Consider the following 25,060-nt stretch of genomic DNA (forward strand, 5'->3'; position numbering starts at 1 on the left):
CTTAGAAAATTTACATAACGTGTCCAAGCTTGTACAGCTTTATTTTATTTTTTGGGTTTTTGGTTTTTTTTGCATATTTTATTTTTATTTTATATGTACAGCTTTAACTAAATGGCAGAGCTATAGTGTTTGAGCCTAAGTCTTCCTAATATCAGAGATGGTCACCAATTACTATCCTATACTGTGCTATTCTTTTGTGGTCTCATAATTAAGACCTGTTAAGTGATTGACTTGCAAGTGAGGTATGTGTTCACAGCTAGAATTTACAATAATATGCAGTGTGGCTGTAACTTCTGAGACTGAAAAGAGGCTGCTCACATGTGTAATTTTCAAGCTCTTTTCCTCGAGAAGAAAAGGAGGCCAGGTTGAGGGTGAAGCACCAGGGAGATTTGCTGCCCATTTAAATTTCCATTTTGCCTTGTTACACAAGGACACTTTACAGCTTTCTGGCTCACTAACCTGGTATGTCCACCTAACGGGATCGCATTCTTCAGACCTTTCTAGCAATAGGATGAGGACTTCTTTGCACTTACAGAGGACTGGATTCTTATCAAGTGACATTAGTCTTGAGCAGTTTCACATAGAACCAGGGCCGAAAGGGCAGCCGCCCCTTGAAGTGTGAATGGTACATGTGAAGTTGTGAGTATTATACAGGAGAGCTGTGATCTCAAGTCAGCTCTCAGGCAAACACCACATAAGTCAAAATTACTCATGATAAATCCCCCAGGGAGGCACCCTGCTGGAGATCCTAACCTCATCACTCACCAAGTCCCACCTGGGTGGTTTTTCCTCCAGTGTAGGAACACAGTGGTTAAGTACCAGATGACTTTTTTTGTATTTCATACTACTCAACAGACATCTTTTGCTTCTTAATATTTTTACACAATTGTCACATGAAATGACAATAATGCTCTTCATGTACATTAGGAAGCAAGGCATTGAGATGGGATGCTTGCTTTATTTCCTGTCAAAGTAGCTTCCCCACCTCGAAGACAAGCTGTGTCTACAGCTGTTTGTCTGCTACTAAATCTGTGAGAATAGAATGGATAGGGCTCCGGAGACAGAAGTCATTTGTAAAGTGTTTCTGCTATTTGTAAAAAAGCAGAAAGGTGTTGGAAAAAAATGCATCTGTTTACAAATAGATATTGGTGGAAGGTGGGTAAGTGCAATTCCAACTCCCGTTCTAGCTATTAATACATACGTTCTGATCTCCTGGGCAAAAATTTCACAAAAGTTCATCAGTCTGGGCCCCCACACCAAGAAATCTCCTTCTTACATACTCCTTGAGATGTATGTTCTATGGATTGTACCAATGTAAACTTCTTGGTTTGATATTGAATTATAGTTACACAAGATGCTAACACTGGGGGAAGCTGGTGAAGGGTGCAGGAGAACTGCCCCCCGCGCCCCCGCACGTTTATTTGCAATTTCCAGTGAATCTAATTATTTTAAAATAAAAAGTTTATTTATTTGTGATGAGAACATTTAAGATCTACCATCTTTCAAAATAAAAAGCTTAAAAAGTCAGGCTCAAAAACAGCATGACCAGTCATAGAAGCCACACCACATTGTCTTGCCATGTGTTTTGATATATTTTTTGACACTTTCACTGTTGCTGCTCCCTATAAATGAACACGGTACATGGAAACGTCACTGAAACCTTCTTTTCCAGTTTTGTGTATTCACAGAGGCACTAATGGCATTTGTTCTCTTTGCTGTCTGAACCTTAATGTCATCACATGCTTTTGTTTTCCATTTTGACAGAGCTGAACTTTTGGCTAGATCATCTCACCCCACCTATTCTCCCCCCCCCCCGCCCCCGATGGCAGTGATGGTATATGTTTTAAAAAGTTCTCTTTCTCTCATTAAAACTTCTTTTCATAGCCCCAAATAAAAATGCTTGTTGCCTCTCCTTCTGCCTGCCTCATTCTGTCTCCATTTGGGGATGAGACCTAAAGCCTGTAGGTAACTTACTCATTTTATGTTCCAAGCTTTATTGTAGTATCCCAAGATTAAGCATTCAGCCACTTAGGAGTGTCTTGAGATTCTAAGCAGCTAAGAAATCCTAGGGCCTTCTCTTGTATCTTTTCCATGGTGAGTAACCTTGTATTCAGGGAGAAGAGAGAGAGAGAGAGAGGAATGGAGAACCATCAATTATACAGAACTCTTCTTTGGAAAGCCTGAGTGTCCATTTATCCTTCTCCCCAGAGGGGGAAAAACCAAACTCAGTCATTACTAATAATGTTCAATAATACAAAATGCAAACACAATAGTACATTTGAATGGTGACAGAGACCTGTAATGTAACTTTGGCACAACATTAAAGAAACGAGACCTCCTGTTTATATCTTCTCCTTAGACTCATGTAAAGCTTCAAAGTTGATGACAAAAGACAGTCATTTCCTACTTATACAGAGAGAAAACAAAGAGCTCCAAGTTCCCTGAATGGATGACCAATCAATATTATAGAAGAGCAAATTCACCCCTTAACTAATACCCTTGCTCTCCATCTGTACAGTTCTTGGGGCTTTGGTATCAATTGTGATCACCGTGTCCTATAGTCAAGAGCAGCTGGGGCAACACATACCTATTCATCTTGGCAGAGAAGATATTTTGTTGTATTTCTAATATAACGTCTTGAATTCTTGAAGGAAAAAAAATCAGAAAGATTTATGTCAAAGCCAGGGTGCTGGTGCAAAAGTTGAAGTTCTAAATTCTAGGGATGGCTTAGAAAAGACTTACAGATTAAAGCCAGGGAGAGAAGGTTTTAAAAACAGTGCAGATGGCTTTTTTTTTCTTCTAAAGGGTCAAATTAACCACTTACTGGCTCATGTACCCTTCATCCTCTGCGCTTGTACATTCAGCCTTTCTTAATGAATTAGGGATAGAGGAAGATGCTACCAGATAGTTTTCTGAAACTGACACATAATGGCTTTGCTACTAAGGAGATGTCCTTAGCTCGTGGATGGTTTGCTCTGGGTGGTTTTTCTTTTACTAATGATTAGTGCATTTCTCATGATCTCACCCTCTGCCGCTTAAGGTTCCCTCCTGAGACTGACCCTACTCTGAATACAGATGAACTGAATGCACGGGAATATCCCAGAGTCCCCCACGTGCCTGCCAGTCTATCTCGGATGACCTGCGGTCATAGTAGGGTTTGCGGTCACCAAGCCTCTTCAGAATGCCCTGGTTTTCCACGGTGATTCTCACTAGCTCCCGGTTCCTTGTTTCTCTGTTTAAGCTGAAAAACACAAAATCCCGAGATGGGTGAAGAATCAAATTCTCCTCTTGGGAGTAGGGGCGATGAAGTCGTGATGTCATAAACCCAGGCTGCCTAAGTGCAAGGAGCAAGCTGTGCCACTGAGCGGAGGGCCCACGCGCCTGCTGAACCGCACTGCACTCTGGGAAACGTGCTTAGCATTGGCAGGTTTAGAGCTGTGGTTTCCAGCTCCACTGTCCAGAAGATTCTACTTGATTGGTCTGAGGTGTAGCTTGGGCAGTTGCATTTTGTAAAAGCTCCGCAGGAATTATGTGAAATGAGAATTGAGAATGTCTGGTTTCTATGATGAGGGAAGGCCCTGCCTATGGATAAAAAATGGCTGGTGACAAGTTTTGCTTCGCCTCACTTCCCTCAGCTTTAACTCAGTTTCAGATATACAAGGATACAGGAAAGGCATCTTGACACTCCCCACCACACACACACAGCCATCAAATTCTTTCCCTTGCATACTATTCTTCTGTAGCCCCGACCCCATTGCATTATTATTTACATAAATGTTTCCCCTACCAGAGCTTGAGTTGAGGTTAGGAAAGGTGTATCTCATTTCATCTCTATTCCTGGTGCTGAACACATAGCAGTTTGCTCAGGAAATAGTTATGGAGCCAAATCTTAAGAGTGCTGTGTCATAGTCCCAGCTATGGCCACCACTTTACAAAAGTATGCAGTGCTTTCTTTACTTTTTTTGAATTTTTTAAGAGTTTGTTTGAGCCAAACTGACGACATATACCAGGGAGCAAAATCTCAAATGCTCCCCTGCAGCACTTTCTCGTGACAAACTCTGAATAAGACTCCAAAAAGTCTCTTAGATGAAATAAAAGTTAGCTCTTTAATACTAGAAAAGGTCCCTGATTTCAGTAGTTTTTATTCTCCTTAACATGGTCTCTTTGGTTATTTCTCAAGATAACTTCCCGTAAGCACTCCTCCCACTCAAGAGAAACTTGCACTAAAATTTAACAAAGGGAGAGTCACTTTTGACTTTCCAAAAATGAAATGAAGAGAAAAAACAGTACCTCTTGGAAAAATATTCATTCCAGCAATCTACTGTGGCAGGACCGCGATGGGCATTGGCGATTTTCTGACACAGTTGCTTGTTTTCATATTCGATTTTGTCGATTTTCCTTTGTTCACCCTGGTGAGAAACCCCTCCATGGTGACATCATTGCTACATTGTGCTCCAACACACAATGGTTTGGCATCACCTTCCTCTGGGATTGTGGGAAAGAGGCAAATTGAGGGCTACTGTGGAGATTGGGAGCAGACCTGAGGACACTGGGGGTGATATGCGTGGGGAGGAGGAGAATTACCGAATCTTTGGGTTAGGTAAGTATTTAGAAGGCTCTGGGAAACTGGACCTCTTTAGGACACAGGTAAAAATCAGTAAGGTACATCTGTAGTTGACATGAATAAATAAATACCTGTAGTTTGCTCAGTTTTAAAATGTGATGTGTGTGCGTCACTGGAGGTTTGGTATCAACAGCAGGCTTCACTAGAGAAGGATAAAAATAAGCAATGTTATGTCACAGGTGTCCTCTTAGCAGCCTCAGGAAACCTACTCGCATTCTAGACAATGGCCCTGATAATAAACATTATGATTTTGAATTCTGATCTTAATCCAGTTCACGAATTTTAGTTAATTCTCCAAACTGATATCTTTGAAGAGTTTTAAGCAGAAATGCAAGAAAGGTGTGGGCTAGAAAAAGTAAAATTTACAGAGATAAATGTCCTTTGAATCCCATGAAAGAGCCTGTCTCCCACCCTCTCCCAGAGTGGCCAGCTTGTCTATTGCGTGCTCAAGTGCAAAAACGTCCTCTTTCCAGCTTACTTTGGTTTTAAATAGTTTAAATGAGCATTTCTATCAAATGAACTCCCTGGTAGAAGATAAATTTTGCCACTGATGCTAATGTCCTCTTGACCCAACTCAGTAGATAAGGCCACATCATTGCAAAGCCGTGAGCTGGTCTGGTTTACTGTCAATATCTCTAAGGTGGACCCTTCCGAAACCCCTGATCGCAGTGTCCAGCCCAAACTGCCCACATACCTATTTCTATTCTGTTCTTGTGAGATATGTAATGGCCAAAGTCCAGTGTCTTCCTGAAGGTTGTGCTCTGTCTGTGATTAGAGACAATTACAGGGTAGGCTAGGTAATCCAGGGAATTGTTCATCTTCTCTACCTAGTCTCACTTCAGAAATGAGGCACCTAGACTCCCCTGTGAGGTGTTAGCTGTCCCCATGACGGGCTGTCATAGTTACCCAGTTATGACATCAGGGACAGGTCTCAGGGAAGGAGGAGCAGCAGCAGAGCATGACTTGCTGTCCATGGGCTTCTCTCTCTCTTTTTTTTTTTAATAAAGATTTTTTATTGGGGAATTGGGGGGATGGGAACAGTGCTGGGGAATTGGGGGAAGGGGAACAGACAAGTTGCTGTCATTTTGTTCTTCAGTCTAGTTGTGGAGGACGTTGCTTCACTGGCCCAAGTTGGCACCATCATTGTGCTCTTCCCAGGCGAGGCAGATCAGTCGCCGGCTTTTGGACGGTCGCTCACTGCGGCTGCTGGCCGCTCACGCTGGCTGCTGGCTACACACAGCAGCCCATGACAACCCACTGCAGCAGGGACTGCAGCCTACGCCGTCGCCGGCGACTCACAGCAGCCCAGCTCCAGGTTGAGCTGTTGTTCAGCATCTTAGCTGTAGAGGGCAGTGTCACTGGCCCTCATATGTGGGATCCGAACCGGGGCCCTCTGGCGTCCCAAGCCAGTTCTTAACCATTGCGCCACTCGGCCGGCCCCTGGGCTTCTCTTTTGAAGCCTAACGTAGACCCAAGTCAAGATGAGGGGCAAGGGCCTTGGAAGCTTTCTCACGTGCTTTGAGTGCAGGTGCCATCAGCACCAGCTGGAAAAGGCGTGGAATGCTGGGAGGAGTGCGGGTTGAAGGAGAAAGGATGTAACCAGCCTTGGGCTGTAAGTTAAATAGTCTCCACTGCAATGGTTCCCCCAAAGAGTGAGACCACATGCTTTGTGGGGAGATGAACGATGACCTGAATGATAATCTGATCCAATTTCTTCATATGCAGGTGAGAAAACTGAAGCCCAGAGCAGCAAGCCAAGCTGCTCAAGAACCAAGTTATGGCAGAGCTGGGCTCAGAATGTGGGTTTCCTGAATTCCCAGAACCACATTTGCTTTTGGGAGGCATGGGTGGGTGAATCTGCCATTTTCATGGCAGTGGGGGAGGACAGAGACTGTCTTTTGCTCCTAGTGGGATTTCAGTAAGCAATGAGTTGCTGACACTCTGTGGCTCATAACAGGCTGGCAGTGGCTCCAGGAAGGGCTGCATGGGAGCCCCATTTATCTCCATACTCGCACAGGGAGCACCTAGGGGTGCTCCACAGGTGTGCTGATGGAGAGAGAACAAACACCTACATCAGTGCTCACTATTAGTACTAGGCGCTTTCCTTAAGTGTCACATTTAATTTTGCAAACAGCCCTAGGAGTTAGCTACTATTATTAGCCCCATTCTCCCTCACCCCAGCAAACAGGCTGAGAGAGGTTATTATAATTCCCCAGGGTCAGAATGCCAAGCCTGGATGCACAGAGCCCAAGCCTTTAAGAACCAGGCTGACTCATGAATGTTGAAAGAATTGTGCCCCAGAGTTGGGCTTCTCAAACTTGAACTTTCCCAGGGATCCCCAGGGTGGGAGGTGGGGGGCTATAAAATGCACATTCTTTTCCGTTCGTCTGGGCTGGGGCGGAGATTCTGCCAATGCTGCTGGTCCGCAGCAGGGAGAGTCAGAGCTCACAAGCGGAACCCTGGTGCCCCTGTCATCTGAAAAAAAATGTGCGACACTTGGGTGTACCCCGGTCTATAGAAACATTTATTGCGCCCTGCATTTGGTCCGACGAAGTTACTGCACTTCCCAGTTTAAAATGTTACAGGAAATGCCTTAGCAGGCGGTGGGACAGGACCCATCCTCGAAACTCAACAGTGACAGCATTTCCACCCCCGGGGGCAGGCTCACAGATCTTCCTAGCGTCTGCTCTGCGCCGAGCTGCGCGCGTACCTCCCGGGAACGGAGCGCGCGTGGCCGCCCACGCGCCGCTGCTTCCAGCGCCGGGCGGATCCGCCTCCGGGGCGGGGCGGGGCGGGTCCCGGCTCGGGAGCCCCCGCCCAGTTGACCCGGCCGCTCTACCCTCGCTGGCTACTGCCCAGGCGTGCAGGGCCCGGCCGCCGCCATGTCCGGCCCGTTCGAGCTCTCGGTGCAGGATCTCAATGACCTGCTCTCGGACAGCAGCGGCTGCTACAGCCTCCCGAGCCAGCCCTGCAACGAGGTCACCCCAAGGATCTACGTGGGCAATGCGTGAGTCGCCTCTCCCAGCCCCGCCCGGCCCTCTCCGGGGCGCCCCGCCCACCCGGGATCTGGGGAGGGGGCGTCGGCAGGTGCAGGTGTGGGGAGCCGGGGCGTGGTCGACCCTCTCGAACTCTAGCAGGGACTGGGCGGGGGCTGGGTGGGGGCTGGAGTCACTGCCCACATCCGCGTGGGGGGGCGGAGGGGCTGGTTCTCGCCTCCGCCCGGCGCAGTCCTTCCCTTCCGGGAATGCACAGAGTCCCGGGGGTCAGTTCGGCCAGCCCCTCGTCCAGCCCAAAGTCGCCGCCCGTTAGGGAATCGGCCTGTGGCGAGGTCGGGGCTACCGTGTTCACTTAACAGGTGGACCTCTGTCGCCTGGAGGGTCACCGGCCCGCATGTCATGTGACAGCTGCTTGGTTCTGCAGTGAAGTCACCGCGGAATGTCTGCCTTCGCTGCCATGGCAACGAGCTGACGTTACAATTCGGACGTGGAATTTTCCCGGCTGGGCAGGCCCCGATCTGGAAATCGAAATACTCCAAATGAGGGAGGGGATCCAGAGAGCTGGGCGGGGGTTTGCTCGCTTTTCCTGCTTTGCGGATAGGGTTTGATTTACATGGGATTCTAGACCCCATAAGGACCTGAGCCATCACTTAGAAAAGGCTCTCACTTTCTCACCACCAGGAAATGCATTATTATTAATCACTTACGAGTTCTTACCAAATTTACTTTCCATTTTTTGTTAGTCAAACTACTAGTAAGAAATTCTTAGCAGCAGGAGAGAACCAGTGTTAACCATTCTGAGAGGTGCTGAAATCCAGCCAAAAGCAAAGAATATTACCAGACTTGTACAGCCTGAGGACCCAGTCAGTTATCAATGCCCTAAGCTCCCTGGGCCCAGGTACAGCATTTTAGAAACCCACAACTACCCTCCCTCTCTTGTTTTACACAGGAAGAGATGGTGGCCCCCAAGCGAGCATTTGAGGGATTGTGAGGTCAGGGTCAATGTCTTGCTCATGTCTGTATCCCCCGTCCTGGACTAGGACCTGATGCTTACTCTGCCAAGGACTACCACAGAAATGGGGGTCATCTGGGAGCTAGAAAGGGCCCATAAAACAGGTCCCAGCCTGATGGGGGACTGTCTCATTTATTCCATCATTCATTCACCATAGTAAGCACCTACTATGTGTCAGGCAGTGTACAGTGTTCATTCGTAGTAGTGATAGTAATGATAATGGTAAATTTGTTGAGTGTTGAATTAGTATTCGAGAAGGGAGGTAAAAGATAGTGACTCTTCAAAGTTAGTTATTTTTAATGAGCCACTGCTTTACCATTGCATGCAGCGTCATGAGCAGAGATAACGAAAACAGAGTTCTAGAGCCTCAGCCAAAGGCCTCAGTAATTGTAAAGTTCTGAGGATAACCCCATCTCCAGCCACCCAAGTAGCAAGTGGCCTTGGCACCCTCAGAAATCCGCTCTCTTGGGCAGTTTGGCACATTTGGCTGTCGCTACTTCCCAAGTGGTAACTAAGGTTGTGAACATTTGGTGGTAGAGTGGCAAGGGCTGACAGCCACTGTAAAAAAACACATTCCTTGCAAACGTGACCTTGACTTAGCCAGAGGTGTGAGGGGTGCTCAGCAAGGAGGATTGACTGAGCACCTAGTGCTCCGTCACCCATCAGGAGCCCCTTAACAAAACCAGGGCTCCTGATCAGGGATCACAGGGCAGAGAGGAGCCTGGATGTGCCATGTTTTCTGTTGGATATACAGCTGACGTGGGCATGAGAGGCAGAGTGAGGGGGAAGACAGAGCAGTGTGGCTGGTTTCAGAAGAAAGGAGGTCTCCTCCCAGCTCTGCCGCTCAGCAGCCCATGTGAGCACAGACACATCCTTCCGCTGTCCCATCATACCAGAGTTTAAGCTCTGTCTTTCCTTCCTCACAGGGCTGCCACTGTGACAGGCAAATGAGATCATGTAGGAGAAGGCATTTGCTAACATATAAACAGCTGTTTGAATTGGGATGTTGTGAGATGAAATAAAGGAGCCCTTTGACGATTCAGGTCAAATGTTTTCTAAACTCCGTAGTTCTGTTGGGGCCACTGCTCCCCAAGTGCTTACTAACCCAAGAGAGCGTCAGCAGCGTTACCAGTGGACTGGTGGCAGGAAGGATCCCTCTGGGGGATGGGAGGGGGCTGCTGAACTTTATAATCCAAGGAAGGAGGCTGCCTGGGATATGCTGATTTCATTCTTCACTGACTCACCACATATTCATTAAACATATACCCACAATCAAGCATTAGAATAGTAGCACTGACTCGGTGTCAGGTTCTGCCTATAGAATAGCTTGCTTAACACTCAAACCCCAGGGGTTAGGTACTGTTATCATCTTCATTTTACAGATAGGGAAAGTGAGTCACAGAAAGGTTAAGTGACTTGCTCAAGGTTACCTGGCTGCTACATGCAGGGCTGGATTCAGACCCAGGCAGTCTGGCTCCAGAGCTGTTCTTAGCATCTTGGCTATACCACCACCACAGTATAGGGAGCATGATGCCAAATGGATTGGAGGGGAGATCAGGAAATACTGCAGAGGGTGGTGAAAAGTGAGAGGGTCCATGTCCATGGAGGGCATTCCAGGTAGAGGGAACAGTGCGGGCATGAAACCACGCAGTCTATTTGGAGTGGCTGCTGGTAATTAGATATGGCTGGGGTGAAGGATAGGGGTCATGAGATGGGGAGCAGCCAGTAGTGGCCAGAGCATGGAGAGCTCTTCACTTTGCCAAGAGGCTTAGAAGCTTCTTCATCTTCTTCCCTCTGGGGATGCCAGTTGGTCAGTTAAGCATCCCTTGCTGATGTCTCCTGTCCAGGTCTGTGGCTCAAGACATCCCCAAGTTGCAGAAACTGGGCATCACCCATGTCCTGAACGCTGCTGAGGGCAGGTCCTTCATGCACGTCAACACCAATGCCAACTTCTACAAGGACTCCGGCATCACCTACCTGGGCATCAAGGCCAACGACACGCAGGAGTTCAACCTTAGCGCCTACTTTGAAAGGGCTGCAGACTTCATTGACCAGGCTTTGGTTCAAAAGAACGGTAAGGGACCTGCCACCCAGGAGACAGTGGGAGGCAGCTTTGACTGGACACTTTCTAGAAAACAGGCCCGCAACAAGCTTTCTCTTGGAAAACCTCTTATTTCCTGTCTTCTGTGGTAAATGACTGAGAGCTTTAAGTCTCTCTCTGGCTACCTGTCAGACAATGGCCCTATATTACACAAGATGTACAAACCTTTTACACAGTGGCAGCCTCAGGGTCCTCGTGTTTGATTTGACACTTTGACTGAGGGTTGATTTCCAGCCACCCCTCCCTCCAATTCGATTAGCATCCGTAATGAAGATTTATTTTCCATGATAAGAAGTTCTGAGGTGCAGGAGCTCCGGGATGGTTGATTTGGCAGTTCAATGGTAGCATCAGGACTAGGTGCTTTCTCTCTCTTTCTCTTCTGCCGTCCTCAGTGTTGGGCACTCCCCTAATGGTCCCACGATGGCTGCAGCAGATCTGGTTACCACCTCCCAACAGGACAAACTTCAGCAAAAGATGAGGCAGTCATCTATCTCTTCCTCATGTTTCTCTCATTTTTTGAGAGTAAGTAAAACATTCCCCAGAAATCCCCCAGTGGAATTCCCCTCACATCTCATTGGCTAGAGTTGAGTGACATGAATGCCTGGCAAGTGGGATGGGGCAGCCCTGATTGGCTTAGGCTGGGGGTCAGCAAACGACAGTCCATAGGCCAAATCTTCCAGCCAGATTTTAAATGTTTCCTGCAGCTCCCAAACATAAGACTGAAGCAGAACTGCTCAGGCACTGACAGCCAGGCAAGGTGTCCCAGAGAGAAATCCTAGAAGGCCAGAGGGCATGCACCCGCTGAGCAGGCTGGGCCGCTTGCCCTTTCTGCCCAGCCTGCTTCTTTCAGCAGCTGCCTTCACCTTTGCCCTGCCGCCAGCCTCTTCCTTCCTCCCCTCCCCACACCTTCCCAGGGGAAGTGACCTCCACTGAGGTGTGATCAGCCCCGTCCTCCTATTTCTAGCCTGTCTCTGCTATACTGATGCTTCTCATGCCAGCAGCCTCCCCACTGAAATGACTTCCAGTGAACAGAGTTTATTAGACAAGGGTTTTCTCACATTTGGGGCCCAGGAGGGAAGTTTTATCGCCCAGGGAATCTACAGACTTTACTGTCAGGCCCTTTGTGATTCTTCCTGGCCTCGTATACATACATGTCATCCCCCACTCCACCTACACTCCCACTCCAGCGGTCTGAGCTCCTGTATAGATGAGAGCGAGGGTCCAAGTTAAAGGGGTGGATGTTGTTCTTCTGGTTTATCACTTGGTCATCCATTCAGAGAACTTAGAGCTCTCTGACTTTGTTTCCTCTTTCCATACAACTAGGAACATAGCCTGACTTTTTGTGATCTCCTGCCTGAGCCCATGTGGGCTGGGTCATCAGTCTGGAAAGCACTTTCTGCCTCTCCCTACCCTGTTCTCTGGCAAACCTTACCGCGTGATTTTAGCACTGGGCCTAGTGTCCTCTCTTCTATGAAGCCTGCCCCCTTGTCTGTCTCACCCAGCACCTGATGTAGCATTGGGCACATAGCAGGGACACTGCAAATGATTACTGAATGAGTGACAAAATGAATTCTGTGGGCTCTAATGCCAAGTGTAAATGCTTCTAAGAAGATTGATTAGCCAAGTGAGCCAGTAGAAACTCATTGGCCTCTCACAGTGTGCAGGGCTCAGGGGAGCCAGGAGTCCATCGCTTTTGGAGAACTGGGGAGGATGGCCAGGGTGCTCAGAGGAGGAAGCTGTCACTTCTAGTCTGGAAGATCAAGGGAGGCTTCAAGGAGGAGGTGGTGTCTGGGCGGGGCCTGGAAGGATGGGCTTAGAACCCTCCCCTTCCCCATTGGCTTTGTGAGTCTTGGGCCTGCTGAGTAACTTTGGGTGGTGAGGCAGCTGCTCTGCAGAGGGCCCTATGGCCAGAACCGGGGCAGGGAAGTCCTCACACTGAATACTTTGGGTACACTGGACCAGAGAGTGAATGGGCAGGGAAGTGGGGGACTGCCCCTTCCTGCTTTGGGAGGCATTGGGAAGATAGGATCATTGGGGAACATTTGACTGTTTAACAGACTCTGAGCCAGCATATTTCCTTCAAAATAATAACCTGTGTAGAGGTGTTGGTGGGTGATCATTCACTCATTCACTTGGCTAGTCAGCAAATATTATTGAGCATCAAGTGTATGCTAGAGATCATAGGGAGTCCAAAAATCAGCACACACACACACACCCCTGCCCCCAGTCCTTGCTCTTAAGGAACTACATTCTGGCAGAGGAGGGTAGGTCTATGCTTGGCCAACAGTAACACAAGACAGGGCTGCTGTAGGAGACGATGGACTAAGTGCCACCAGAGGACTCCTAGTGTTGGCTAATATATATTTATTGTGCGCTCACATATGCCAGGCACTAGCCTAAGGGCAGGGCCTTTTGGGCTATTGGAGGAGCCACAAGGTGGTATTTTTGTGTGTTTTGATTTTTTTGTCTTGGTTTGTGTTTGTCTTTGGCATTTATGTTCCTTTTATTTTTTAACCTGCTTTGTTGAGGTATAACTGATGTTTAATAAACTACACATAGTACAATTTGATAAGTTTTTACATATATATACACTTGTGAAACCATCACCATAACCAAGATAATAAGCATATCCATCACCCCTCAAATTTCCCTCTGTCCGTTTGTGACCTCTCCCTTCCGCCCTCTCTCCTCTCCATTCCTAAGCAACCACTGATCTGCTTTCTGTCACTAGACACTAGTTACGTTTTTGCAGTTTTATATCAGTGGAATCACGCAGTATGCATGCCTTTTTGGTCTGGCCTCCTTCACTCAGCATAATTCCTCTGCGTTTCATCCATGTTGTTGCATATATCAATAGTTCATTCTTTTTAATGCTGAGTAATATTCAGTCATACGGATGTACCATAGTTTGTTTATCCATTTACCTGTTGATGGACATTTGGGATGTTTCCATGTTTTGCTTTGAATTGAAATACAAATTCATATAGAAAGGTAGCCATATCACAAGTGTATAGATCAATGTACCGCATACAACCATGTAGCAACCCCCAGATCTAGAAATAAAACACGACCAGCACCCTCGAAAACCCACCACGTGTACCCTCTCACTATCCAGACTTCTAATGGCATAGATAAGTTTTCTTGCTCTCCTACTTTGTGGAATCATTTACATCCCATTGGTGTGTTTCATCCATGTTGTTTCTGATAAGTTGTAGATTGTGCGTTCTTGTTATTTACCCGTTCTGCCATTGATGGGCCTTTGGGAGTCTCCAGACTGGGGCTAGTATGAGTGGTGCTGCCTATGAACGTTCTGGAGCATGTCTTTTGGTAAACATGGGGGCGCGTTCCTGCTGGCCATGGGCCTGGGATGGAATTGTTGGGCTGTAGGGGATGCATGTGTTCAACTTGAGTAGATATTGCCACACAGTTTCCCAAAGTGGTGTGCCCACTTACCCTCCCTCCCTCCCACCAGCCACACATCAAAGTCCTGCTCCACATCCTCACTGATGGTTTGTGTTTTCTGTCTTTTTCATTTTAGCCATCATTCTGATGGGTACGGAATGGCCTTGCATTGTACTTTTCATTTGCACTCCCTGGAAGAATGTTGACTAGAGTCGTGGTGTGATTGGATGCGCCCAGCTCACTGTGTCATCCCGTTTCTTACAGGCCGTGTGCTTGTCCACTGCCGCGAAGGTTACAGCCGCTCCCCAACTCTAGTTATCGCGTACCTCATGATGCGTCAGAAGATGGATGTCAAGTCTGCTCTGAGCATCGTGAGGCAGAACCGTGAGATCGGTCCCAATGATGGTTTCCTGGCCCAACTCTGCCAGCTCAATGACAGACTTGTCAAGGAGGGGAAATTGAAACTCTAGTGCACCCCCACTGCCTCTTCTCTAGAGGTTGGACAGGGGACACCCTGGTTGAGGTGTTCCAAGCTGCCATGTTTAGGAAACACAGTGTACCCTGCTCCCTGTATCACAAGGCACTTGCCCACAAATCGGTCCCAACACAGCCCTGGGCCCCTTTCCCCCTGGGGAGCACATAAAGAAACTTGCTAAGGAGAACATTCTTGCTCCCTGGTATGTCATGTGCCTGCAATTTATGATGTCCTCTCCCTGAGGTAGGGTCGTGGAGAGGGAAGGCCTGTGACATGCATGCTTCTAGGTGACCCAGGGCAGGAGGTCTGTGGAAGTGTAAGGCCAGAGATGCTCTCAGGGGCCCTTCCTGACCTTCTCTGCCCTCCACCCCTGGGTCCTCTCCTGAGTGAGGACTGCAGCACCTCGAGCCCTTTAAAGGAACTATGCAAGCTCGGGCCCCTCTCTCCTCCCATGTCTGCCTTCCCAGTCTCCTCATAGTCGCCCACACCCTGTTCATTGGCAGAGGCGTGTCGTGGGGTCTGAAGCTAGCATGGGATAGCCGTCAGTTGTTAGTAGGTGGAAATTCCCACAAAGAAACCACATTTTAATTATTTCCTTGGGATTAAAGATATCTGAACAAAGAGGCCCTCAGGTGGGCAAAGAAGTTTCCCTGGAGGTCTCTCCTTAGTCAATAGTTTCTAAAATGTGAACCCTTAGAAGGCTTGAGTTCCGAATCCACTGGAATATTTCCCTGGGACAGCTCTTAGTCACTTGGTTTGTTAGAAGAGTGATGCCTTGGGCATGGTTTTATTTTTCTTTTTTAGAAAACAGGGTGTACAAGTCCAGCCTATTTAAAAACCCCACCATTTGGAGAATTACAAGGGTTTTGTCTTGAATTATAGTGTTGGCGAGCCCAAGCCACTCGTGCTAACTCCTTTTTGTCTCGGTTACTATTCCAAGAACAGGAGGAGGAAGTTGGCCAATTACAGCGTGTGTGTGTGGGTGTGTGGGGGGGTGTGTGTCTCAGAAACACAGCCAGAGGACCGGCAAGCAAGGAGATGAAGGGTCCCCGGCTCACATCCTGCCCACTTACAGCTAATTCTTATGGCTCTCTGGTGCCAGAAAAGATCAGGGACCCTTGGGAGCAAAAATGACTCAGCCAGGCAGAAATGAAACATGGTGGAGCATCCAAATGAAGCCTTAATTGGTGGTAGAGCAAACAAACAAACCAACAAAAAGAAACTACCTTTTTTAGGATGATACGGGATGCACTAGCTCTCACATGTGTACACACATTTAACAGACTTGTTAGAACTTTGCATGATTTTCGTCATGGAAGGTGATGCAATGTTGTCATCTTCAGGTTCCCTAATGGCAGAGAGGTGGTCCTTAGCCAGTTCCCCAGTGCCTAGCACATAGATGTCTGATAGAAGTTTGTGGAATTAAACTTTTTTTTTTTTTGAGCACCAAATATATGTATGGTGTTCTTCTGGTGGGTGTAGCAGGCTCTCAGAAGCCTGAATTTGTGGTAGGATCACTTGCAAGAATTTGCAAAGGAGTCTTACCCGAAATGAAATATCAGGGACTTTTGTTGAATAGTTAAAATTCAGTTTTAAATTTAAATTCAGGCAATGTTAACATGTCAAGGTGTGGAATGTGCCTTTTTCAGAGTTGACCAGGAGCTTTCTGCCAGGACTAGAAGAAGCAGGCGTGCCTTTGGGCCTGACTCACAGGTGTAATGGTCTCTATCTCAGCAGGGGCAGCACTGAACGGCCCCTTTTCTCTGTGGCCACAGCCACCCTGAACAAACAGTATTCTTTTTCAGATACTGGCTGCCCAGATAGAGCCACCTAAGTGAAATGGCCACCCTCTAAACTCGGTACCTCACAGTTTTCAAATAACTCTCCCGCTTAATCTAACTTGATCCTCACAATGACCCTAGATGGTAGAGCTTATTCATGTGTTGTTACCTGTTTTGTAAAAAGGAGCTGAGATTCAGAGGGAATGGCCCCTAGGGTTGCCCAGCTCAAGGCAGAGTTGAGGCACGATTTCAGGTTTGCCGCTCCCTAGAACTGAATTCTCTCTCATACTATACTCCTCAAGAAATGAGCCCCCTGGGAGTGTCCAGGTGCACATGCCCTTGACCCAGCCTGTGTGCACAAGGGCCAGTTAGCTTTTTTTGGACAGAGTACAACAATTCAAGCTGGGGTGGGTGCCAAGGAGGGGTTCGGATAAGGGTGAGACAGAGTTGGCACAAACCCATCCCCGCTCCAGGAAAAGGAAGTAAAAGATTGGATTAGAACAGGGGTTGGCAAACTGCGGCTCGCGAGCCACATGCGGCTCTTTGGGGACGTACATGTGGCTCTGAAGTAAAATTGAAAATCAAACTAAAACCATCATAGTTTCACTTATAAAAATTTTAAAGGGTATTATTCACATAATGGTGACTTAATTTGTTTTATGGCTCTCGAATAATTTTTTAATTGTTGTGAGGGACAGGATTGGCTCTTCTGTCTTAAAAATTTGCTGACCCCTGGGTTAGACTGTGTGGCTCTTCTAAGAAAAATGTAGCACCCCTAAGTCAGGCCTTTCTGCATCGTTTCTGGAAGAGGCCCAGGATATGGGGCTGGGGCATGCCTACCACACCCAGGCCGTGGTCACCCCACAGCTACTTAGTTGCTCTTGAAGGCCTGTTTGTGGGTGCATGAAGGAGAAGAGGTCAGTGGGGGAATTACTGCCTTTACTTTGGGACTACTTTTATGCTGGCAACTTGGGATTTCTTGATAGTCCTTAGTCTTAGAAACCCCACATTTACTTCATGAGATTTAGCTCCTAGTTCTTTGAGTAAATAAAATTCTATTGTATACGAGTGAACACTGTCCAGCTGTGAGTGGAAGCTGTTTCTGGACAGCTTTTTACCCCTGGGAAGTAAAGGAATGCGAACTCAGGGTGCCCTCCCCCCCTCCCCTGACCTGATCCCTTTCTTTGACTAGCAGACCCCAAAAATTAGAGCACCAAACGTTTCTGTTCTAAAGCAGCACACCGTTCACAGACAGGTAGGTCTGTTTCCCTGCCACACTGAGTTATCTGGAGAGCAGAAATCACCATCTATCAATTAAGGGAATACATCTGGAAGACCTCGAAGGTTACTTTTGGCTCTGACACAGGGTTCACTAAGAATCCCCACTTGGAATGTACCACCACCTGGAAATTAAAGGGCATGTAATAATATGATGACCAGCAGGTGGTGCTGTGTTCTACCCGTGGCGATGGATAATTGGAAAAGGAATGTTGGTGCCGTTTGTGTCACAATGTTAAGATGCTAATGTTTTAATCAAAATAAGCACTGATCTTATAAAGATGTGAGCTTTTCTCACAGGAAATTTTCTATCATAAAACCGGTGTCAAGAATCGCTGAAGAGCCAACAGTGATGCTCCTTCCAACTTAAGATTTTATCCCGATTGGAAATTGAGACCATCTCCGGTTGAGAGAATAGATTGGTTGGAAGCTGTAAGTTCACTCCTCTCAGCTTTTAGGGTAGTTTGATTGTGAAAGCGTGAATTTTCTGGACAGAAAAAGGGGAAGGTATTAAATTGGTTTAAAAAAAAGAGTAAGTTTAACACATCTGTGATATCACAAATCAGTGTTAAAATACTAATACTGTAACCAAAATAAATGTCTTATATTACAAGTGAATGGTCTTTTTTTGTCCTTATCACAGTTGATTGCTTTTATGCTTAGTTGTTTAAAAGTTTTTCTAACTTTTAAAAAGAATCATCTAAAAATTAGCCCTCCTGAGCTATAGTTCTAGATTCCATGATGATTATATTTATGAAGTAGATGTTTGTTGAGCATCTCTCCAGGACCAGAAATTTCCTGTGTTAGGAATAAGTTTTTGACTTACTTAATTTAAAAAAATTCAGCTTATTGGGGTATAATTGGAATATTCTTGAGTAGAGTGACCCACTCCAAATGAGCGAATTAAGAAAGGGGACTGGAGTGACAGTCTCAAGGTGGCCTCACATGAAGATGATTGGGTGGCATTTTAGGATTTGAGTGATCCTGCAGATGGGCAGTCCCAAAACATATCCCTGCCTCCAGGTGCCTTGAATTCCACCATTAGCATTATCTCCCCTAGATAAGCATTGCTTTTTACCCCTCTAAAGAAAAACTCAAAGTTGGTGCCGGACAAAAAAGCTCTGGGCAGAAAAAGAGCCTCTTTGGCCTCTAGTTCCCCATAGCATGAGGCAGTTAGACTAGCTCATTGTTTGTCAGACCCCTTTGGCAACATAATCTTCATATTTTTACCCCACATCTTAAGGCAGAGCTCTAGTATATAAAACTGGTAAAAGTTTTTAAAGCATCATTTAAAAAACATTTTAATTAAAAAGGTAATAATTATATATATATATATACATATATACATATATACATATATATATATATATATATATATATATAAAACAATACAAAAAGCTTATAACAAAAAGTGAATCTCCTACCCCAAATCCATTCAATCTCCTCAGAGGAAGCCACTAAGTATATCCTTCTAGAAGAATCCCATGCATAGGTAAGTATACACATGTATGTGTTAGAGATATCCTTTTCCCCATACTTGGAAAATATTCTGTACTTTGTCTTGTTTGCTTAATATATTTTACCCATTGTTTCTTATAGTCCCCTTCATTTTAACAGCTACATAGCGTTCCATTGTGTAGGGATGTATTACATATTGCATAATGTATGGATGTGATTTCTGGATACTCTTATTTTAAAGGTCCAGGCTGCTTTAAACAGCACAGAATGTTGAAATGAGACTTATAGATGACAATTGCATTTTTTGAATCTGTACTGTAGCCTGTTAATTTTTGTGTCTGTTGTGGCACAGTGTCAAACATATCCCAATACTCAGAACTAAGGAGTGTCCTGTGCTTGCTTGTGTAATTTTATGGGAGTGGACATGCCCAAGCCTAATTTTTAAAAAGGTATTCTTTGAGCTATGGCCTCCTGAATTTATGACCTATTTATGAGAAAGAATTTCAAGTGCACAGAAATTCAATGTCTGAGGCGTACACTAAAATGAGTTAACCTGGAGGCAACACAATGAATGGGTGGTCTTTAATTCATTAGAAGTGGATGAATAACACTTTTGATTAATGTGTATGTTTTCATTACAGTTTTAAATAATTAAAATACATATTTTTTAAACCATGAGACATCTCTGTGGAAACCTGGGGTCTGAGAAACCTAGTTTGAAAGCCCATAAACTAGATGACCTTCCAGTTTAACGTTCCCAGGTATAGAGTACTTGGGCAGCCTCCCTTAGAGGAAGGAAGGCAGAAGCAAGAGGGAGGAAGGTGCTAAAAGAAGAGCGGAGGCGTGCAGCTAGGTGCTGAAGGGGAAGAGTCTGCAAAAACACGGGGTAACAGAGCTTCTCTTTGGCAAAACTCTAGTCATTCTCCCCTAAACTCTTTTTCAACTAGGCCTCCACTTTTGGACTTGCATCTTTGTCTCTGTATTGCTCAATTTTAGCAAGAATCCTGCTAAGTCACATTACCCAGAATCTCCCATTCTCTATCTGATCACCCTCAATATCTAAAAGGCTTCCTCATCCCCTTGATGAAGTCTGATCACCCTGGCATCCCGTTAGGTCGGTTTAGCAAGAATCTCCCTGACCCCCAATGTTTCTTCTTAGTAATGCTCCATCCACTGACCTCCACCCTGCTCCTTGGCTATAAATTCCCACTTTTCCATGTTGTATTTGGAATTGAGCCCAAACACTCCTCTCCACTGCAAGACCCCACTGCAGTAGTCCCCATACCTATCACCATAGTACCCCCTTGAATGAAGTCTTCTTTACCATTTTTAACAAGGGTCAGAAATAATTTTTTCTTTAACAAGGGTTTGCAGTTAGGGGTCCCCCAGGCAGAGGATGATAGTTTGGATGGCAGTTGGGGAAGACAGGGGATGAGTCAGGACCCCACCTTGCCAGGCAGAAATTTCATCGTGTTAAGGCAAGGCGAGCCATTACCCTATTGTAAGCAGGAACACGTGTTACAAACCTCTTTGCAGCTCCTCGCCCCCATCCCTCAGAAACTGCTGGATGTACAAGTAGGATTTCCACCTGTGTTGAAACCCTGTACTCCACAAAGAACAATTCTCAACTGTGAATAAAGACGGGGTGATTTGGACAGCCCTCAATGCAGGCAACCGCTTACACACAGATTTCCCTCCAAATCCAGATATTCCATTTCCCCCACTGACGGGTGGAACCAAAATCTGTTAAAAAACGCAGCCCTTAAGGAGAACCTTCCGTTTCCATGAATTAGAGACAGGTGGCTTGAGTACTAAGAAGAGAGTGAAACTAGATGACCTTTGAGGTTCCTCTCACATCAAGGATCTACGATCCTGCAGATTCAAAGGAGTACAACTTACTTTCCAAATTTGGCCCATCCTTCAAGTCTGGTCCAAATGCCATGTCTTCCTATGAGGATCCCAGATCCACCTAAGGGGGAATGGAGTGTTCTCTCCTCTGAAGGCCCACATGCTTTATTCCTTTTTTTTTTTTTAAGATTTTTATTGGGGAATTGGGGGGATGGGGAACAGACAAGTTGCTGTTGTTTTGTTCTTCAGTCTAGTTGTGGAGGATGTTGCTTCACTGGCTCAAGTTGGCGCCATCATTGCGCTCTTCCTGGGGGAGGCAGATCAGTCGCCGGCTTCTGGACGGCTGCTCACGCTGGCTGCTGGCTACACACGGTAGCCCATGGCAACCCACTGCAGCAGGGACTGCAGCCTACGCGGTCGACGGCGACTCACGGCAACCCAGTTCCAGGTTGAGCTGTTGTTCAGCATCTTAGCTGTAGAGGGCAGTGTCACTGGCCCTCATATGTGGGATCCGAACCAGGGCCCTCTAGCATCCCAGGCCAGTTCTTAATCATCGCGCCACTCGGCTGGCCCTATTCCTTTTTTTTTTTTAAATGCCTCTGAACCTTTTCTCAGTGGCACTAATCACTTTCTATGGAGTTATTTGGGTGAAGAACTTCTCTCTTCCCTGTTACAGGAGCTCCTGGAGGGGGGAGCGTGTCAGTTCATAGCACCTGGCAGGAGGTCTTGCTTCCTTAAATGTTTAGCAAGTGGACATATGAACAAGCAGCGTGGTAGAAGCAAAAATCAGTAGATCATCATATAGAAAAAACAGGCTTGCTAGGAATTTAGGTACGGTATTACATTATTAAATTCAATTAAAAAAAAAATCTTAGGTCAAAACCAGTGTTGGCAGCCTGGTGGAGAAACATACCATTATGGATTGATTTGTGTCCCTCCAAAATTCATATGTCAAATCCTGACACCTAGTACCTCAGAATGGAGCCTTATTTTGAAGTAGAGTCATTGTAGATGTAATTAGTTAAGATAGGGTCATTAGAGTGGGCCCCAGTATGACTGATGTCTTTATAAAAAGGGGGATTAGGACATGGACATGCACACAGGGAGAACACCGTGTCAAGATGAAGGCATGGATCAGGGTGGTGCTTCTTGATAGGCCAAGGAACGCCAAAGATTGCCAGCAAACCACCAGAAGCTAGGGGAGAGGCATGGAACAGACTTCCTCACTGCCCCCAGAAGAAACCAACCATGCCGACACCCTGATCTCAGAGTCCCAGCTTCTAGAAGTTTGAGGCAATACATTTCTGTTATTTAAACCCCCAGTGTGTGGCACTTTGTTCCAGCAGCCCCAGCAAACTAATGCCCACTTATCTTAATATGTCACTGGTGGGACTAAAGATCTGGCTAGGATTCCCGCAGAACAACCCTGCAACATGTAGCAAACTGTTTACCCTTTCAGACCAGCATTCACATCTGGAAAGTAAAGTTAAAAAAAAAAATTACTTTGTGGAATACTATTCGGCAATAAAAAAGAATACATTGTTGATACATGCAACAACTTGGATGAATCTCCAGGGAATCAGGCTGAGTGAAAAAAGTTAATCCTAAAGGTTACATATTGGTTGATTCCTTTATATAACATTTCTGAAATGACAAAATTATAGAAATGGAGAACAGGTTAGTGGTACCATGGCTTAGGGATGAAGAGGGAGGGCATGGGAAGAGGGCGGTTGTGGTTATAAAAAGGCAACAAGGGCCGGCCGAGTGGCGCAATGGTTAAGAACTGGCTTGGGACGCCAGAGGGCCCCGGTTCGGATCCCACATATGAGGGCCAGTGACACTGCCCTCTACAGCTAAGATGCTGAACAACAGCTCAACCTGGAGCTGGGCTGCCGTGAGTCGCCGGCAATGGCATAGGCTGCAGCCCCTGTGGCAGTGGGTTGCCATGGGCTACTGTATGTAGCCAGCAGCCAGCGTGAGCGGCCAGCAGCCGCAGTGAGCGGCTGTCCAGAAGCCGGCGACTGATCTGCCTCGCCTGGGAGGAGCACAATGATGGTGCCAACTTGGGCCAGTGAGGCGACACCCTCCACAACTAGACTGAAGAACAAAAAAAACCCCAAAACGACAGCAACTTGTCTGTTCCCCTTCCCCCAATTCCCCAATTTAAAAAAAAAAAGGCAACAAGAGGAATCTTTGTGGTCACAGAGTTGTTCTTTATCTTGACTGTGATGGTGGCTACTTGACCCTGCACATGTGATAAAGTTTCATACAACTAAACATACACACATATAAGTAAAACTGGGGAAATCTGAATAAGATTGGTGGATCGTATCAATGCCAATATCCTGATTATGATGTTGTACTATAGTTTTGCAAGATGTTACCATTGAGAGAAACTGGGAAAGGGTACATGGGATTGTCTCTGTATTATTCCTTACAAGTGCATGTAAATTTGCAATTATCTCAAAATAAAAAGTTTAATATGAAAAATTACTTGCTATAGGATGTTCATAGCATCCCGACTGAGGATAGGGGAACATTGAAAATAAATTACCTGGGCCGGCCGAGTGGCTCAGTTGGTTAAGAGCTCGCTCAAGAGTTTGAGCTCTGAGCAACAGCGGTTCGAGTCCAGCCCGAGCTGAGCAGCCGCTGAGCTGCCAACAGGTAGCAGGATGGCTCAGCTAAAAAAAAAAAAAAAAGAAAGAAAATAAATTACCCACAACAGAAGTCAGCTAAAACCCTGGGGATTTAACTGCAGTAGTATTGCTGAGCTCCGAACAACGATAAACTTGTGGACTGAGTAAATCTAAAGTTGAATTAGTATTATGTGAAAAAGCAGATGGCATCATAGCAGGTTCTCTCTGAGCCATTCTGTGGAAAGTATGGCTATACATCAGAGAATAATTCAAAAGGATGGAGATAATTTAGAGATTCAAGTCCACTGGATTCTTCTTGGGCTCTCATTTTAACATTACTTCAGTTTCAAATAAAATAATGAAATAAAATAAAATCCTGAGCCTCTCCATCCCCAGTCTCTGGCTCCTCCTTCTGTTTCCAGCAGGTGGCAGAAGTGTTCCAAGGATGGTCTCCACCATCAGTGTTTACAGTGGATGGGCTCACAGCTCCCAACAGCAGGTGGGGCTGGAGACATCAATCCTGCCAGCTCAAGGAATCCAGGCAGCAGAACTGTCCTCTCCAAAGTCCAGGGCAAGGAGGCAGTTGTCTGGCCTCAATAGGGTTAACAGTCCACATTCCAGAACAAGGGAAAAGGAGACTGGAGGGTCACAGACAGGCAGAGGGGGCTCAGAGGGCCAGCTTCTCACAACACACAGGCTCTGTTGGGAGAGATAGATCACCCCCAACAATGGCCACAGCTGTTTTCGTCTGCCCTGAAGGAAACTGACTTAGGAAGCAGGTATCAGAGAGGGCCCTTCCTGCAGGGGCTTCTGTCTGGCTTGTAAAACTGTCAGAGCAGCTGCATTCATGTGTCGAGTGATGGATGATGGAAAGAAGGAGGGACAGATGGCCACAGATGGACACGGTGACTTACAAGTCCAGGCAGGTGGCAGAGGCCTCGCAGAGGCTCTGCAGGTGGGGCGTGCTGATTCATTGCCCAGTGAAAATACCGAGGGGTCCTGGGCCACAGCCCTCTTCTCAGCTCCTTCAGGGCCCAAGCGGCTGCTGCTCCTCAATCTGTTTGCAATGAAAGCTTCCGCTGGCCCTCCTTTCTTTTCCTGCACCTCAGGTGTGAACCTTCCTCCCCCGCACCTCTGCCCCTCCCAGGCCCCTCATTCTGCTCCAGGGCTGAGGTAGCAATTCCTTTTGGTTTCTTTGTGGCTGGCTGGACCTGGGATGGCTTCATGGAATGCTCCCCGTGGTATGAACCAATAAGATTTTCCATATAGGGCTCAAAGCTGGTTTTGAAAAATGTCATGGGCTGGGAGACAGGGAAAAAAAAAAAATTCAGCACTAAAAATGTTGGCCTTGGCTTTTGCTAAGAAAAGAGACTTTGTGCTCTCTACTCCTACCCACAGCCTGGCCAAAGAAATAACTGCCTTTAGCACATGAGCCTGCAAGCCACAGTG

The 25,060-nt window shown here is 46.5% G+C and overlaps 2 protein-coding genes and 1 long non-coding RNA gene across 3 annotated transcripts; 1 reads left to right on the forward strand and 2 right to left on the reverse strand.

Moving 5' to 3' along the window:
- Positions 1 to 54: 54 nt before the first annotated feature.
- Positions 55 to 2,735, reverse strand: LOC109394995 (uncharacterized). Its single transcript, XR_002126561.1, has 2 exons — positions 2,588 to 2,735; positions 55 to 2,103 (listed from the first exon to the last, which is right to left on the reverse strand). It is a non-coding gene; the product is annotated as an uncharacterized LOC109394995 (long non-coding RNA).
- A 325-nt stretch (positions 2,736 to 3,060) lies between these two features.
- CFAP97D1 (CFAP97 domain containing 1) lies at positions 3,061 to 7,508 on the reverse strand. Its single transcript, XM_019665557.1, has 6 exons — positions 7,500 to 7,508; positions 7,293 to 7,300; positions 5,319 to 5,389; positions 4,696 to 4,766; positions 4,291 to 4,409; positions 3,061 to 3,241 (listed from the first exon to the last, which is right to left on the reverse strand). The coding sequence occupies exons 1-6, from the start codon at positions 7,506 to 7,508 to the stop codon at positions 3,061 to 3,063; spliced, it is 459 nt and encodes a 152-aa protein (XP_019521102.1).
- Positions 7,416 to 16,391, forward strand: DUSP3 (dual specificity phosphatase 3). The gene is made up of 3 exons (XM_019665633.1): positions 7,416 to 7,631; positions 10,480 to 10,706; positions 14,400 to 16,391. Exons 1-3 carry the CDS (start codon positions 7,507 to 7,509, stop codon positions 14,603 to 14,605), a joined length of 558 nt encoding a protein of 185 aa, XP_019521178.1. The 5' UTR covers positions 7,416 to 7,506; the 3' UTR covers positions 14,606 to 16,391.
- Positions 16,392 to 25,060: the final 8,669 nt, after the last annotated feature.

This window comes from Hipposideros armiger, unplaced genomic scaffold (assembly GCF_001890085.2).
Source record: "Hipposideros armiger isolate ML-2016 unplaced genomic scaffold, ASM189008v1 scaffold_447, whole genome shotgun sequence".
NCBI lineage: Eukaryota > Metazoa > Chordata > Mammalia > Chiroptera > Hipposideridae > Hipposideros > Hipposideros armiger.